Source organism: Podarcis erhardii, assembly GCF_964252035.2.
Source record: "Podarcis erhardii genome assembly, chromosome: 2".
Lineage (NCBI taxonomy): Eukaryota > Metazoa > Chordata > Lepidosauria > Squamata > Lacertidae > Podarcis > Podarcis erhardii.
Genome location: NC_138498.1, coordinates 73376385 through 73394241, shown reverse-complemented (window position 1 = coordinate 73394241; position 17857 = coordinate 73376385). Strand labels below are relative to the sequence as shown.

Below are 17857 nucleotides of genomic sequence, written 5' to 3'. Positions count from 1 at the left end.
CTAGGGAGGAGTAACGTGGCTCTTAGGGAGCTTACATGTTTGTGCAGACTTGCAAAGCCAATGTGTGGCTTAGCATGTCATGTGAACTAGGCTGATATATTAATTCATGCCAGGATACCAGGGGCAGTTCTGATATAGTAATATGGTTTTGTGAGAAGCAGGATTCCCACCCACCCACCCACCCAACATTTATATCCTGGCTTTTTAGTGTAAACTGCGCCACTCAGTGTGGTCCACAACACATAAAAATAATGTTTTTATGATTTTTGTAAATGTTTTGAGCTGTTTAGTATCAACCTCGTAAAACAAAAGGCTGAAGAAATAAAAAGGCAAAGCCTTGGTGGCAAAAAAAAGGTGATAAATGTGGCCAACTACACTTCACAGGGCAAGGTCTGGGTAAGTGATGGGATGGCCCTGTCTTGTGCTCCCATCCAACTGTGGCTCCACATTAGGTGGGACACAGAGAAGATGCTGTGTTAAGGAGTAAAAAACCAGATTCAACTAACCAGTCTTGCTAGCAAAAGCCTGCATTAGCCCTCTCATCCTATCATGTACCCCCTGAGCCTCCACAAATTGGGTGGTGAGGGTCAGGAGAACTTCCCAGAACAGTATGCAGGGGGAGGAGAGGGGCGATCATCCCATTAGGGGAAGCAAAGATGCTTATGCCAGTGGGGCAATCTCCCAACGCTACACTGAATTCCTCCCACAGTGCTATGTGCATGGCTCTCTGCCTTTTTGTATGCAGCGTTATGTGAGCAGTGTTGGGGGAGGGGGGTGGATAATTTATTACTGAAGAGGCGCTCCTCTTTTTTTTATTACTCACTGATGCTTGCAATGACTCCCCTGTGCCTCACTGGGTTCCTTTGCCTCTCAGTGTGGAGCTCCAGCATTCACTTGTGTAATTAGAAGCAGATGCCCCCACTTAGCAGCAAAGTTGCAGTTTGTCATTCTGCTCCATCATGATGACAGGTGAGCCCCCCACGCAGGCGAGTTGGTAATGTGCTGCAGGGAAGCTAAAAGTAGCACAGAGGCTCCTGAAGATTCCACCTGCTTCAGTTTAAATAGGTACAAAAGATATTCTTTCATTTCCATTTATTAGCTGGGCTTCAGTTACTAGAGCTGTGGCCCCAGGGGCAAAAAAAGACCACGTGACACAGAGTTATGGGAGGTGAAAAGGGGTGATTTGATATGGCAGAAAGTGTGACTTCCCCATTAAGGTGGCATTGTGTCATGACAGCAAGGCTTCATCAAGCCCAGGCCGTCAAAAATCTGCTTAGAGGTTTTAATCAGGAATGGAAGTTTCCATCCTACTATGTCATCAAACAGGAGATTGATTGCAGCACTGCTGGTTTTCTTTCCATGTCAGAATCTTAGTGATGTTTGGGTGTCATGGTCCTCATAGCCCACTCCCCCACCCCCATGAAGAAAGCCTCACCTATATTTCCATCCATGATTTTTTTATATATATAAAAATTTGATGCTATAAATCTCACACCAGATTTTGGGAACCAGCTTCTCTTTATTTTACCATTGCTTGTGCTTAACTGGGATTGACAAAGAGGTGATTTGGAGAACACTGTGCACAGTGCAGTCTAGATCTATTATCAAGGAGCTTAATAAGTTCTACATACTGTGTGTGCCAAAAGCTACAAGCATGGGATAGATTAAGGTCTTGCTCTGCATTGTATAATTTGAATGGTGTGATAGCACCAAAACATAGAACACAATCTACCACAGTTTAATAGAACACTGTCAATTTCAAAAGGGAGTCAGGAAAGACTAGCGGAAGGATGTTATCTGCAAGTTAGTTAAATCCTCACAAACCAGGAAGACAACAGCTTTAAAATCTTCCTGGGTAACTTTGCCTTTGCATTTTGCAGCAAATATTCTCATCTCATGTTACTTCCCAGACAATCTAATATGTTGTGTTAATTGCCAACTCAAGTGCAAATGCTGTAGGTAGCAACTTGTAATTTTGCTCTCATTTCCATAAGCTTTTCCCACTATCAGCTGTTACATCCCGACTGGCCCAAGGCTGGTGATTTCCAGAGGTTTTAGACTACAATTCCCATCAGCCCCAGCCAACACAACCAATGGCCAGGGGTGATGAGTGTTGTTGTCTGGAGACATCTATAGAGCACCATATTGCCTTCCCCTGGCTTAAAGACACATCCTAGGTGAAATATTAAGCTGACCTAAACTAGGCAATGCTTTAGAAGAAGAAGAGTTTGGATTTGATATCCCGCCTTTAACTCCCCTTCAGGAGTCTCAAAGCGGCTAACATTCTCCTTTCCCTTCCTCCCCCACAACAAACACTCTGTGAGGTGAGTGGGGCTGAGAGACTTCACAGAAGTATGACTGGCCCAAGGTCACCCAGCAGCTGCATGTGGAGGAGCGGAGACACGAACCCAGTTCCCCAGATTACGAGACTACCGCTCTTAACCACTACACCACACTGGCTCTCTTTAAAAAATTGCCTACAGGAAGTGATGCAGTCGGAATTCTAAAGGTTTCCTAGAATCTTATGTGTCAAATATTCTAGGAAAAGCCAATATACCAGTAACTAAAGGTCTTAGTTTCTCCTGCTGCAAATTATTTAACTATTTCTGAGGTTTGGTTTCAGAATGTGCATTTATGAACATATATATTCTATACTGATACAGATGCTGGGGAGTTTAGCAATGAGAACCCAGTCAGTTGCAAAGTCTCCAGACATTTCTGCACAATGCAGTTACCTTCCACCCAGGTTCCTTTAGATCTGATCTCACAGCTTGACAACATTGCACAACTTTCAGTTGTTGAAGGATTAGCACATCACAAAGGCACAGAGGCAGTCAATAAAAGATTATCATGTAGCATACAACCAAGAAATATTAAAGTCAAGCTGAGGATTAGGAGAGAGGAAGTGTTTGCACCATGTGAAAAGGGTCTTTGGCATGCCTTCTCCATGAACCACAGATGGAAAGGTTCACAGATGGAAACAAATTGAAAAACTGCAGGTTTTTAATGTGCTGTGAGGGAAAACATAATGCCCAGAACTGGGTCACAAAATCAAGGCCATTTTGAAATTGTGTGATTTGAATGGGAGAACCTTCTTAATATTTAAATGTCCAACCAAGAAAATAAAACATGTTGACAATGACACCTTTTCTTCACTCTAACTGCAGCACAAGCAACCTTCCCTCAATTTGAGAGTGCTGTCTCTCCCAGTTTCATATACATTCTTTTAAAATTATCTTCTGTTAGCTCTTATTATCGTGCACTTGTTGAGTGAGATTGAACTCACCCATTGATCACCACAGCATAGAAAAATTCCATCTGAAATGCCCCCAGGCATATTTCTGCACATTAAATTAGTGGTTGGCTGGCTTAAGTTTTACATTGTTTACTCTCCCCCGTCCCTTCTGGAATACCCCCAAGTCCATCAATGAGTCCTCAAAATCAACAAAGTAAGTGTTCATACTCAGGATCCCTTAACAGTAAAGACATATTAACTGTGTTAAGTGGTGCTTGGTATATACACTTGCTTAAGAACATTAAGGGACAGAGCACGGCACACCTAGGTGAACGTTCTTGGAAGAATCCCATTCAACAGTAAACCTTAATGGTCCACTGAACATTGTCCAATGGTCCACTAATGTGTGAGGGGTCAGGTCTGTGCAGCATGGCAGCATCTACTATCCAATGCATTCCCTCCTCCTCACACCCACCCAACAGCGGTTTTGTAAATATTTTATATTGTAAACCACCATAAACGAATAAAGGGTAGGTACTACCCAGAAGGTAGCACAGGACCTTTTCCACAGCAGAGGCAAAGGCTGGGATAGAGGGTACTCTTGGTGAGGAACAAGAGGGAGGGAAATCCAGAGAGTCTGAACCTGGAGGTAAAATAGTTTATGGGAAACAACCATGAGGAGTATAAATGGGGATATGAGGGAGCCCTGAAGGCATGGTTTACTGGAGGGGATTCTCATTACTGGAGCTGCTATGATGAATTGGGTTCCTGAACTGAATTTTCGCTTTAATCCAGCCCTTCCCCGAGGATTTGAAACCAAGGTTGATCTGCCCACCCATGATTCCATTGGTAGGGATAGATTGACTCTTGCAGCTTAATTTTTTTCTATGCATTTACACCAAACCCTCATTTAGAGATTAGGGATTGAGAGCATGGTGCAAAATCAGGCAAGTCTGGCCCCTCTGCCTCACCTCATTTAGAGATCTTGAATTTCTCCTCAACACATACTTGTAATTATCAGAACTCATATTAAAATGAAATTAGGTATGCTTCTAAACTTATTTTAAACATCTATGTTTAGCCAGTGTTAACACTTGATTCATATCATCCTCACTGACAGCCTTGTAAATTGGGTAATTTTAGACTCCATGTTGTATTCAGTGTAGTGCTATGTAAATCCTTGTGTGAGTAGAGTGGCTTCTACTTGCACAAAAGGACTTCCCTCCCTCTCCTCCACTTATGTGCCCCTAAATTTGTTCTGGGGTTTCCCCCAATCCTCCAGAGCAAATTTAGGGACAGTGCAGGGGGAAGGAGAGAGGGAAAGTCTAATTGCACAAGCCAATGTTGTTCTGCTCGCACAAGGATTTAGTTGAATTTGGCTCTCTGGTTTTATAGGCAGAAGAGTGTTTAGATGCAGTGCTTCAAAATGTATTGAACCAGCATTGCAGTGTTTGGGGTTCCTCCTCATTCTACTGAATGGAGCTCCCTGCCCTTTCATGAAGACATCATTCTGCAGTCCCCCATCAAGTCTCTTTCTTTGCTACTCTTGGATTTTGGTGCTGGCCCGCTTCCCCCCTCTAGTCTCCATGTTTCCCAAGTCACTGATTTTCACCTCTCCCCTCTCTCCAAAAAGAATCTAACATCACCCACATAAAGTCCATCCTGCATTGATGAACAGGTCTGTTGTCTCCCATAAGAGAAATAATGCAAAAAAGAGAAATTTGTTCTCAGAAGTGAAGCAGCTTGCACAAAACCCGCAAGGAGGCCCCACAAGGAGGCCCCATATTAGCTGACCACTTTTGAGCATCAGCTTCTGTATTCTGCTTTCTTTAGGGTTTATGTGCTTCCCTCCTCTTTTTTCCGTTCTTTGTATCCCTTATCCACATTGGTTGAAGGGGTCAGTTTGATCAAATACCAGTAATATCCTTTCCAAACTATAACTAGGCCAGGCTAAACTGGTGAATGCATTTATAAGTTGTCATGAGAGGCACATACGTCTGAAAACATGGTAATCTCTGCTGAGGAGGGTGAATTTCATGCCAAATGTTAAATATAAGCTTATGCCTAGTCCTTTATATCCAGCTAGCAAACATCTTCCCATTGATGATTTTCTTGCTCTCTGCCTAAATAATTGGCACAGATCTCCCTAAGCTGAAGCATTTTGTCAGCTTGAGTTTTAGCAGTCTGGAGAAGGAAGAGGAAATCGCTTTAGCTGAGCAGGTTTTGTCTCCATGATAACTCCAAAGAGGAGTTAGTCTCTCTCAGCTCATTGTGTAGGTTCCTCAGCATGACAGAACTGGTAATACTGACAAAATACAGAGTTCTGTGTTGGAGAGTTTGCAGTTTAAGTCTTAAGTGTACAATAAAAGTTAAACTTGTGGTCAATAATGTAAATCAGCTAATATTTTTGTAAAGTTATAAAGGAATCATGCCTCATGCCATGCTAGAATTGTTGGGGGGGGGGGGTTAAAGGGAATGTAAATTAAGTGGTTAATGTGCATTACAACCAGCCATTGTGCACATTCACCAGGTCTCATGCAGAATCTACACATAATTTTCCCATGAAGAGGAAATGGTGCACATTTGCCGGTCAATACATGTAATCAGCAGATTTTGAGATACATGTTTATATCAACTGAATTTTGTGCATTCAGTAGGTAGTATACACAATCCCCATCAAACCTTGGGCATTTCTCATCTGAATTTTGTACCCGCTGGTTGAGGTACTTCACATTCTTTCTTCCCCAGCCCTTTTTTACCTGCTGTGCAACCCTTCATCAGCTGGTTAGATCTCCCTTCTGCTGCAATTCCCATGAAGATTGACCAAATGCTTCTATTAAGCTTCTTCCTGCGCTTCATAGCATTTCCATCAGAATCAGGGGAGTGGAGTGGAGATTTAAAATTTCCCCCTCTCTGCAATTCTCTTTGTGCTATTTAACTGACTGATGAGCAACTGAAAGGAGGTTGAGCTGCGGGTGGGGTGGGGGAGAAATGATCCTGATCTGGAGCCCCCTTCCTTCTTCCTGATGCTTGGTTCATCATTGGGAGAGGATGTTGATGGCCATATAAGATTAGGTAGGGGGCCAGATGCAACCCAAGGAGCGTAGATAGCACACTTCTGAAAAGGAAATGGGGAGGGGCGGCAGGTTTATTGGAGGCTATGTATACTCACCGGAGAATGTGCATATTGCCCAGACAATGTACAAAATCCAGTCGAGATATATGCATTCCCCAAGTCCTGTTGAGGATTATGTGTATCAACCAGGAATTATTTATTATTGTTTTTATTTATTACATTTGTTAGTTGCTTTATCTTGCCCAGGACAACCCAAAGCAACTGGCAAAGAACAAAAATGTGCATAGTTCATGAAGCTTGGCGAATGTGCACAATGCCAAGCGCTGTGAGGTACAACCTATCTCTGGCTAGAAATCCTTCCTCAAGGAAGTGGAGATCATGGTCCACTTGATTTACATTTCCTTTAACCATCCATTTTTAGTGCAGATGAACAGTCAAAGCAGAAAATTAGTAAACTTTATAGTGTAATTTTAAAAAATAAAACAGCAATTAAAATATTATAACAAACAACTAACAAACCTTGATGATCTAAGCAGAAAGGCAAAAACCAGAGTCAAATCCCACCATATTTAGTGATGAAAAGCTTCTCTAAAAAGAAATGTCTTTATTGCTGTGAGCAGACTCTGGGGAATCACTCAGCCAAACCACTCCGGCCATGTGGCAAAACACTGCATTAGGAGAGCAGCAAGAGACAGCATCCAGCGACGATGGGAGCGGAATATGCTGTTTTCTTGCTAGCCCACCCAATGGGACTGACAAGCTGCAGCTGCAGTCAGTGCAACAGAAGGAGGCTGTAGAAAAGAAAACCAAGGCAGTCATCAAAGGGTTTTCAGTTGAATGCCAAGGGGAGAAGTGGAGATGGGGTAGGGCAGCGCATGCAGGAGCAGCTTGGAAGGGAGGAACTGAGGCAAGAGGGAGAGGCATGAGAAGAAAGAGAGGAGGCAGGAGTGCTATCAGGAAAGTCACCCACTGCACTGAAGAGAAGCTGGCAGAGTAACTGCATTGTGCTTGTGTGAGAGAGTGCTTTATGTGTGGTATCTGCACCTATCTGTGTGTGGTGTAGGCAGGGGGAGTGTGGTATTTGTGTGTGCGTGCGGCAGCTTTGGTCACAACCGCTGATGGCATGTGAGTGTTTCAGGGCCAGCCGGCAGGCCAATAAACACCTATAAGCATCAAGCATATTTGCATGCTTCCACCAACCTTTTTATTTCCCTGAGGTGTGACCAGCCATGTGTATTTCAGTTGACTGAACAATTTTTGCATATGTTTGAATTTTATTCTGCTTTATGTAAAACATATGTTTTCCCCACTTAGATTTTTTTTATTAAGTAATATGCATACTTGTTTAATAAACTAACAAATAAACAGGTTAGCTACCCCTCTTTGTAACAGCAATTCACTTATTTTTTAATTTGCCTTTGAACAGCTTCACTTTGCCAAACTGGCCGCGCTATTTTAAAGATATCTTAGGCTGTTTGTAGATTTGTTTCACCCTCCTCTGGTGTCATTCTTTTAGTTACCATATCATTTAAAGCAACACCCCTTTGAGAGTTTAATACTTCAGTCAGCTGTGAGAAAGTGTGTGGCTTAGCAGCTTAGTTTAGAGACTGAGTTGTGAACCGTGACATCTCTGATTCATGAACTGAACCAGTCGTCTTGGGGCTGTTCTCTCATAGCCCCCTTAATAGTGACACAGAGCTCAGCCCACCAGACACTACGACTGTTCAGTTTTGATTCATTCAATGGGATTTGTTTAGGGCTCCCTGAGCAAACCTCATTAAATTAATGGGAGCTGCTGAGCATTAGGACTTGGTGGGTTGCATCCAGAAAGGGGTCTTTTACACATTCATTATCGATGCACAGTTATTTAGATCCTTCTGCTGCTATGACTGATAATAATACGGACACATGGGGCCATTCCTTGCAGCACTCCATCTGTTAACAGATACATCCTCTTGGAACAGAACAGCATCCAAGTAAACAAAAAGATGTACCCAGCTCCTTCTGCCTGCTTCCAGCTGTCTTCACATCTGCATTGATGTGTCCCTCACTATCAGCTGATTTGTAGAGCTCTTGATACTGATATCGTGGATATAAGTGCATGGGTAAAGGGCAGAAACTAAATTGAGAAGCACCTTCAGGTAGAGGAAGCATCTGTGCTGCACTTCTGAGAAAAGATGATTTCCCACAGCAGGGATAATAACTGTCGTTCCACGAAAATGTTCATGGTCTTTGCAGAGGTGCACATCTAAATGCACGTTCAAACATGAATGGTCTTAATAGTGTGCTGCTTTTTTTATGGAATATCCACTTGCATGTACACCTGAGCAGGGTTTCCATCAAAAGCAAAGCATTACCAATGTTAGTGGTGTCACTCAGGTGTGTACTGAATACATATCAGAGTGCATTTACTATCTGCACTGCATTGCCTTCAGTGAATGCACATCCAAGTGTGCCGTTCCACTTAAATCAATGCAGTGTGGATAAGTGATTTCTGTGCTTGGATGCCCACTTCAATGGGCATTCCATTTATTGTGGCTCTTGTTCTAAACAATACAACCTCCAGAGCCAAACTCACCCCATGGTCTTTTCAGCTATGAGGAGATCATCTCCCTCACCTAGGCTCAAGGGGGCTTCTGCCCTCACCCTTCAAACTAAGAAAAGGCAATTCCCTTTGCAGCTTAAAATATTATTTTTGGGTGGTGGGAGGAATCTGGGTAACCCACTTCTGCTCCTCTTTTATTTCACAGGCAGAAGAGAAGCAAGTGGCAAACTGCTTGCTTCCCCTCAGCCTAACCTATATTCAGAGCAGCGTGACAACAGCAGATACAGTAAGTGTGCCTGTTAGTCTGCACAGAGTCAGGCAGTTTGGGGCATGTGTTTTGTTTCATTAAAAATACATTTTTTCTGCATACCTTGGGGGTCCTCCAAGAATTCAAGAAACCCCTCCTGGTCTGGCCTGACTCCATAGCAATTTTCATATGCAGGATACCCGCAGTAGTGAGAGTAATTTGAGAATACTGTTTGAGAATAGCATTCCAGAATTTCAGGTCCCTAGAAAGACGTTCTTCTGGTGAATGGCAGAACTAGTGATGTTGAGCTTGCTTCAGGGGGAGAATGTACTGCCATGACTTCTGCATCCCCACTCCCATTTTTTGCATGCAGAATGGAGAGTCCAACTGCCCTTTAATTATACCTTTTGATGGAATGTGAACTTCTATTTTGACAGTATTACTGCTCTCTGAATTGCCTGTCCCTTTATGAATTTTATCAGCTGCTGCATGTCCTAGCACAGGAGGAAGAGGGATTGGAAGAGACCTTTCTATGTAAATAGTTTCTAAATACTGCAAATTAATGACATGCAGTTCTTCACTGGAATGATGAAATCACTCTCTAATTTTTCATTGCCTGTTTTGTGGTTTTGAGTAGAAGAGGTTATTAGCATCTCAGATCTCCACCATTAGCACACATTCCCCTCCAGCAAATGATAATGTATTTCTTGTTCCCATAGATTCAGAGACTTCAGAGTCGGGAGAGAGAGTATTATAAACCTCCAATGTGACCTTCCATAGAATAGCACAGATTTGGAAATGTTAACACTTGGATTCCTGTACTCATTCTTAGATTACTTGTAACTGAGCTAGTGTGACCTTCTAGTGAGGTATGCCATAGTTTGTTTCATGATGAAACATTGGATGAATGCAAATGCCTATTTATCAAGGGTGGAGGTAAAAGGTAAAGGAAAAGGACCCCTGGACAGTTAAGTCCAGTTAAAGGCTACTATGGGGTTGCAGCACTCATCTCGCTTTCAGGCCGAGGGAGCCGGCATTTGTCCACAGACAGCTTTCCAGGTCATGTGGCCAGCATGACTAAACCACTTCTGGTGCAACAGAACACTGTGACGGAAACCAGAGCACCCAAAAATGCTGTTTACCTTCCTACCACAGCAGTACCTATTTATCTACTTGCACTGGCGTGCTTTTGAACTGCTAGGTAGGCTGGAGCTGGGACAGAGCAACAGGAGCTCACCCCATTGTGCAGATTCAAACTGCCAACCTTCTGATCGGCAAGCCCAAGAGGCTCAGTGGTTTCCTACATGTTTCAGCCCCATAGCTTTGAAGTTTGCCTGCTTCTTCTTTGCAAAGCAAGTTAAGGGCAGACAACATGTCCATGATTCAATCTCTAGGTAGGGCTGAAAAAGACTCCTGTTTGAAACCTTAGAGAGCCAACCCTGTCTGGCTTATGAGTGATAAGGAAAATGTTGCTGGCTTTCTCAACTGATCAGAAGTCTAGGGAAACTGAGTTTATCGGTCTAGGGAAACTGAGAAGTGGATTCTGCTGATCAGTTGGCAGGATGATGCAGACAACTTCCTTATCAAATGATTGTACACTGTACTAAGTTTCCAACTAGTAAGTGGTTTCTGTATTCTGGTACAGGAAACAGGCTCTACAGTCTACCCAATGTAAAAATATGGGGTGCTTGAGGAATTCTATCTTCATGGATCCCTAATCAAAATGTCATCCAATTAGATTAATGTGTTGATTGGAACATCACTATCAGTAGGATTTTGTGGTTCTCCAAATATTGTGATACAGTTTTCTGTCATTGAAATATATCAAGGCATGCATTTCAATACTGTTTTGAGGAAGAATATACATTTACATCTTAATTATGAAGAGTATTTTTAAAATAATTTTGACGATCAATGTGAAGACAACAAAATTGAATTATGGGCAAACAAGTGTGAGAGTGGAAGAGAAATAGATCCATTTCACCAGTGGCATAGTGGGGGGGGGCAGGAGCGGCTGCCCCAGGTGCAAAATTGATAAGGGGTGCTAATTTTCAACAGCCAGTGCTGCCTCAATACAGCTGTGTGCTTCCATCCCTGGGCTCTGTTGAAAATGGCTTCCCCGTGCAAACCAGGAAGTGACCTCTCTAGACAGCAGAACAACTCTTCTTTCCTTATCTCTGTGACTGCAATCTCCTCCATGATGTGGATGCCGCTAGGCAGTTGAATGTGTGTGCCCTTACTCCCACCCTGTATGGCCCCAGGTGCTGGCAACCCTTGCTGTGCTACTGCATTTCACCCCAGTAAAAATGCCCTAGTCTAAAGGAGAAAAGGAAAAAGAGTTATTGATATCATTGACATCAATGTGGTTCAAACTCAGAAAAGAATTTATTTTTAAAGTAATTATTTTTAAAATACCTGTAGAGTCGGACACGACTAAACAACAACAGCAATTTTTAAAATAAGGAGTTACTTCTGCCATGGGGGGGGGGGAATCAGGTCATGCCATCCCTTAGTTCCCAGGAATCCTTTCTGTATGCCAGCCTTAGCATTTGTCTGAGTGTTTGGGTTGATAATAATAATAATAATAATAATAATAATAATAATAATAATACCCAAACATTCTCAGCAAGATTCAGGTAGGTAGCCATGTTGGTTTGACGCAGTTGAAATATATAAAAATAAATAAAAATTGTCCAATAGCACCTTAGAGACCAACTAAGTTTTTTCTTGGTATAAGCTTTTGTGTGCATGCACACTTCTTCAGATACCTTCAGATATTCTCTGCAAGCTCTTTTGAGCCAAGGTAAACAGGACACCCAAAGACAGAGAATGTGGCCAACTTGCAGTGGCCCCTGTGGGGGCTTCTCTCCCATCATGGTTCTTTAACCCTTCAGTGGAATCCAAGCACAGAGTTAGCCCAGTGTGCCTCCCCATACCAACATCATAAGTGCCCCAAAACATTTTGCAATGAACTTTGCCTTTAACATGCTAGAACTCACCAGAAACCCCAGCCCCCAGACAAGTCACAGTCTTGTTAAAATGAAATGCTGGCAAGCCTACTGATGACATTGAAAAACCTCTTTCCTGTGGCCTGGGACTGTGTACTGTACTAATCACACCTTTTCCCTTTTATTCTGTAGGAGGAGGATATTGAATACTATGACTCCAAGGCTGACACAGAATATGTAAGTGTCTTCCAGTTGTCCTTCACTTATATTTTATGCACTGAATGAGTTTCACATGTTATTTCCTTCAAGTTAGAATTCCACTGTCTACTTTGCCACCTTTGTTTAGAGCTCAGAGTAATTTGACTGGCTCCAAAGCACAGGATCTACACTTAAGGCAGTGAACAAAATGGGCTTTTGTTATAGAATTGCAAGTTCTAATATTTCCTCATTGGGTGGTAATAGAAAGAAGCAATAATGGTTAAATTCAGGAGAATTCAGAACTCCTTTTACTTATGACAAATATTTTCCAGCAAGGAGGCACTTAGAGAATTGAAAGTGGGATAAAGTTGTTTTTATTGATCTTGGGAACTGAATTGGGGGAGGGAATCACAGCAGGCATACATTTTTGTGTTTGCTTCATTTCATAAAAGATTTGGCAGCATTATTTGACTATTTTAAACTCCTTTTTTCTCTTTAAATTGTGTTCATCTTAGACACATTCCCATGAAGCCTTGTGAAAAATACAATAACACATGTAAGGGAACATGTTTCAGTCAAATATAGGCATGGGATACCACAGTAAAATCTGCAGAGACATTGTATGATGGGCAATGTAATTCTGCTCTGGGTATTGAAGCAAAATGAAGATTTCAGATCATTCCACCTCTTTTCATAGAATCATAAAACTGTATAGTTTGACCCCAAGGGTCATCTGGTCCAACCCACTGCAATGCAGGAATCTCAACTAAAGCATCTATGACAGGTGGTCATCCAACCTCTGCTTAAAAACCTGCAAGGAAGGGAAGTCCACCACCTTTCAAGGGAGTCTGTTCCGCTGCTGAACAGCTCTTACTGTCAGAAAGTTACTCCTGATGTTTAGTTGGAATCTCCTTTCTTGTGACTTGAAGCCGTTGTTTTGAGTCCTACCCTCCAGAGCAGGAGGAAACAATGTGACAGCCCTTTAGATATATGAAGATGGCTATCACATCTCCTCTCAGTCTCCTCTTATCCAGGCTAAACATACCCAGATCCTTCAACCATTCAGCATAAGGCTTGGTTTCCAGACTCTTAATCGTCTTGTTTGCCTTCCTCTGAACACATTCCAGCTTGTCAATATCCTTCTTAAATTGTGGTGCCCAGAACTGGACACAGTATTCCAGGTGTGGTCTGACCAAGGCAGAATAGAGTGGTACTATTACTTCCCTTGACCTGGACACTATACTTCTGTTGATGCAGCCTAGAATAACATTATCTTTTTTTTTTTTTTTGCTGCTGCATTACACTGTTAACTCATGTTAAGCTTATAGTCTACTAAGACCTCTAGATCATTTTCACATGTACTACTGGCAAGCCACATGTCCCCCATCTTATATCAGTGTAGCTTATATATGTGTGTAACATGTCATTTTATTGCAAACATATAATGACAATGGGACCTTGCAGCAAACATTGAAATCACACTGCAGCTCTTAAATTAAGAAACAATACTTTCATCCAAATAGATGAGACTTCTGATGAAAATGTGTGCTTTTCCTTTCAAATCCCTATTTCAGAGTGAATTGTGGAACTTGAGAAAACCCACCCCCTTACCAACTGAATGCTGGGGGGGGGTCTCTTTGAATGCTGCTTGAAACTCTAAACTGTAGAGTCTACGAGATTACATTTGATCTCATGAAATGATGACTACATTGCCAATTAAACATAATGAAACATATGACTGGTGCATATTCCCTCTCTTGACTGATTATTCTGAGAGGAATATCTTTCTTTCCAGAAGAGATCTCTCTCTTTGTCAGACCCTTTCATATAGCATGGGGCAGGTCATATGTTGGCTCAGAAAAGCAAGGCCAAAGAGATCTACTGCAATCACATTTGAAAGCATACCTGTCCACCATTGTGATCTTCTGTAAGTTTAACTGGGAGTAAGTTCCCTGAAGTCAGTGGTGCATCCGTCTAAGTAGATATACATAGGAAGATTTCCTTTACCTGAATGATACTTCCAGAAATCTGACAGGCAGTAGGTCTGCCCCTTGGACCTAGAGAAGGGGTGACAGTGGTTGGCTCCACTCTGTGCTTATTTTGTGACAGCCCATCAGACAAAGCCTGAAGGAGCCAGGTGCACGTTTGCTAGAGAAAGTCACTATGCTTCCTGGGAAAGTTTCTAAAATTAAAGCTGGCATCTGAAATTCAAATGAAGAGCAAACATCTAATTAGAGACAGAATCTAATTCTCTACCCTCCTCCTGGCACAGCCATCCTGTAATTCTGGCAATCAGCATGTTAAGTACAAACCAAAGAGCTTCAGTTCCCCAAGGAAATAGGCCTTTGCTAGTGACTGTGTGCAATGTGAATAGAGCTCTGTTCAAAACAACTCCCAGGCATTGGCCACTGGGCTTAACTCATCCCAGAAATGGCTGCATTTTATAGAGCTTTCTGGAGTGCTTTGGAGTCTTCCTGGGTGGCCTAAATGCTGAAGCAAGGTGTGCCCTTGGGCCCTCTCCTGTGGCCAAGAAAAGGAAGAACAGATATTAAACTGCCTCAGCTTGCTGAGAGGACACAAAGCCTTTGGCGCCTACTTTTGACAAAGCTGTTCTCCTTAAACTTCATAGCATTATAAATCAAAGACTGAGGGGTCCGGTGTAGTTAATAATAATAATAATAATAATAATAATAATAATATTTTTTTATTTATACCCCGGCCTCCCCAGCCAAGGCCGGGCTCAGAGCGGCTTACAAACAATAATAAAAACAAGATGAATGATTACAACTTAAAAACAAAAATAAAATACAACATTAAAATAATGGAACATTAAAATATTAAAATGTAGCCTCATCGCAGGAGGAGAAGGAAAAGAAGAAAAAAAAGAGAGAGAGAGAGGGAGAGAGAGAGAGGAAGAGAGAGGGAGGGAGGGAATCAAATTGGCTCCAAGCCAAAGGCCAGGCAGAATAACTCTGTCTTACAGGCCCTGCGGAAAGAGATCAGATCCTGCAGGGCCCTGGTCTCAGGAGACAGAGCGTTCCACCAGGTCGGGGCTAGAGTTGAAAAGGCCCTGGCTCTGGTTGAAGCCAATCTAACTTCCTTAGGGCCCGGGACCACTAGGGTGTTGCTATTTATGGACCTTGAGGCTCTCCGTGGGGCATACCGGGAGAGGCGGTCCCGTAGGTACGAGGGTCCTAGGCCGTGAAGGGCTTTAAAGGTCAAAAGCAGCACCTTAAATCTGACCCTGTACTCCACCGGGAGCCAGTGCAGCTTGAAAAGCACTGGGTGAATATGCTCCCATGGCAGAGACCCCGTGAGGAGCCTCGCTGCAGCATTCTGTACCCGCTGGAGTTTCTGGGACAGCTTCAAGGGCAGCCCCGCATAGAGCGAATTACAGTAGTCAAGCCTGGAGATGACCGTCGCATGGATCACTGTGGCCAAGTCGGGGCGGGAAAGGTAAGGGACCAACTGCTTGATGCGGCGAAGGTGGAAAAATGTCGCCTTGGCTATTGCTGTAACCTGCGCCTCCATGGAAAGGGAGGCGTCAAGGATTACACCCAAACTCTTAACGGAAGGCAATGGCACTAATTGGGCCCCCGCAAGAGAAGGGAGTTGGTCCCTCATCCCCATGCCATCCCGACCTAGCCATAGGACCTCTGTCTTCAAAGGATTTAGTTTCAATCGGCTCCCACGAAACCATCCAGCCACAGCTTCCAAGCATCTGGTCAGTGTGTTCGGGGCCGAGTCAGTGTGGCCATCCATCAGCAGATAGAGCTGAGTGTCATCAGCATATTGGTGACAGCCCAGCCCAAAGCTCCGGATAATCTGGGCAAGGGGGCGCATAAAGATGTTAAAAAGCATCGGGAAGAGAATTGCGCCCTGCGGCACTCCACACACCAAGGAGTGGCGCGACGACATTTCCCTCCCTAGTGCCACCCTCTGTCCCTGACCAGAGATAAAAGAGCACAACCAGTTACGGGCTATGCCCTGTATCCCCACGTCTGCGAGGCGGTGGTCCAGAAGATCATGATCGACCATGTCAAAGGCTTCTGACAAATCTAAAAGGATCAGAAGTCCTGACCCGCCTCGATCCAGTTGTCTACGGAGATCATCTGTTAGGGCAACCAGAGCCGTCTCCGTCCCAAAACCAGGACGGAAACCGGACTGAAATGGATCTAATGCCGATGTTTCCTCCAGAAACCTACCAAGCTGTTCAGCAACCACTCTCTCAATTACCTTACCTTACATAGCCTTTAAAAAGTAGTAACACAGGACAGTACCTGTTGGAATGGAGTAGATACCAACTCTTGGCAGTAAGTGCCTGAATAGCCATTTCTAATACCCTTTTCAAACCTAATTCTATGAACAATGGCCAGCTAAAACCCAAATGGGCAGCAAACAGAATACAAGAGAGAACAATCTGTGTTCTACATCAAAGTAACCCAAAATCTGAGGCTATGGTTTTTGGCACTTGAGATGTATATTTTTAGTACCCACCTTATGTCTGTAATTTTCAATTGTTTAAAACTATTTAATATTCCATTGTAATTGTTGTAACCTGCCCTGGAACCTTAGGGTGAAGGGCAGGTAATTAATTTATTATAATAAGCCAAAATATGGAGAAAGACCACAGGCCAACCAAGAGCATTTCCCTATCACATTCAGATACTTCTGAGCACAAGGTGGTAAATCTTTAACTCTGGCATGCCTGTTCCTTTGCTCTTGAGAATTTATGGTGCTGTAAAGAGCAGAAATGTAAGATTTCCTACAGACACATAGTGTACAGGTGATTAGTTTAATAATGGATGGATTTTTAAGGTCAACCAGGAGCACGGACATCATTTAGCTCAACTTCCTTAGGATGTCCCTATTTTCATTGGAGAAATGTTAGAGGGTATGGAATTATCTGACCGCCCCCCCCCAAGCCATATGAAGGCAGCCCTGTATAGGGTAGTTTTTTAATGCTTAATGTTTTATTATGTTTTTATGTGTGTTGGAAGCCTCCCAGAATGGCTGGGGCAACCCAGACAGATGGGCAGGGTGGGTAAGTAAGTAAGTAAGTAAGTAAATAGGAAGGACATCCTTATTTTCATTGGAGAAATGTTGGAGGGTATGATGTGCCAGCACACTTCATAACTCTTCAGCAGTTAACTAACCTCACTGATAGTAATAACAGTGATCGGCTCGCTGCTATCTGCTTTTGAGGCTGCCACAAAATTCCATCCTCACAGCAAGCAGAAGACCTCACACCCACGTTAGATAGTGCTGAGAATGCTGGATCAGTACAATGCTGGTAGGGTTATATTGCATGAGGAAGCTGCAACATGAACATTATTTTTATTCAGGAAGCTTTGTGTTGAAGGTATAGAATACAAGATCACATAGATTAGAAGCCCCCACCTAGGGCTGAGATATATTTCATTGTAATTGTTGTAACCTGCCCTGGGACCTTATATATCATCCAAATCTAGTTATATCAGTTTCATAAATTATAACCCGGCAATATATTGCAAATCATGGTGTGTGAGGGTGTGTTATGTAAAAATCACAATGTGGGGAAAACTGTGAAGCCAGCCAATGCTTCTCTCAGTTCCTGAAGCCCCTGTTA

General features: G+C 43.0%; 1 protein-coding gene across 4 annotated transcripts in view; it reads left to right on the top strand.

The window, feature by feature from the left end:
- CACNA2D2 (calcium voltage-gated channel auxiliary subunit alpha2delta 2) overlaps positions 1-17857 on the top strand; it is a 541532-nt gene that overhangs the window by 352424 nt on the left and 171251 nt on the right. For all 4 annotated transcript variants that reach the window (XM_081850471.1, XM_081850470.1, XM_081850469.1 and 1 more), the window contains one exon: positions 12244-12288. In XM_081850471.1, the coding sequence (XP_081706597.1) occupies positions 12244-12288 (45 nt within the window). The remainder of the gene's footprint in view (positions 1-12243; positions 12289-17857) is intronic.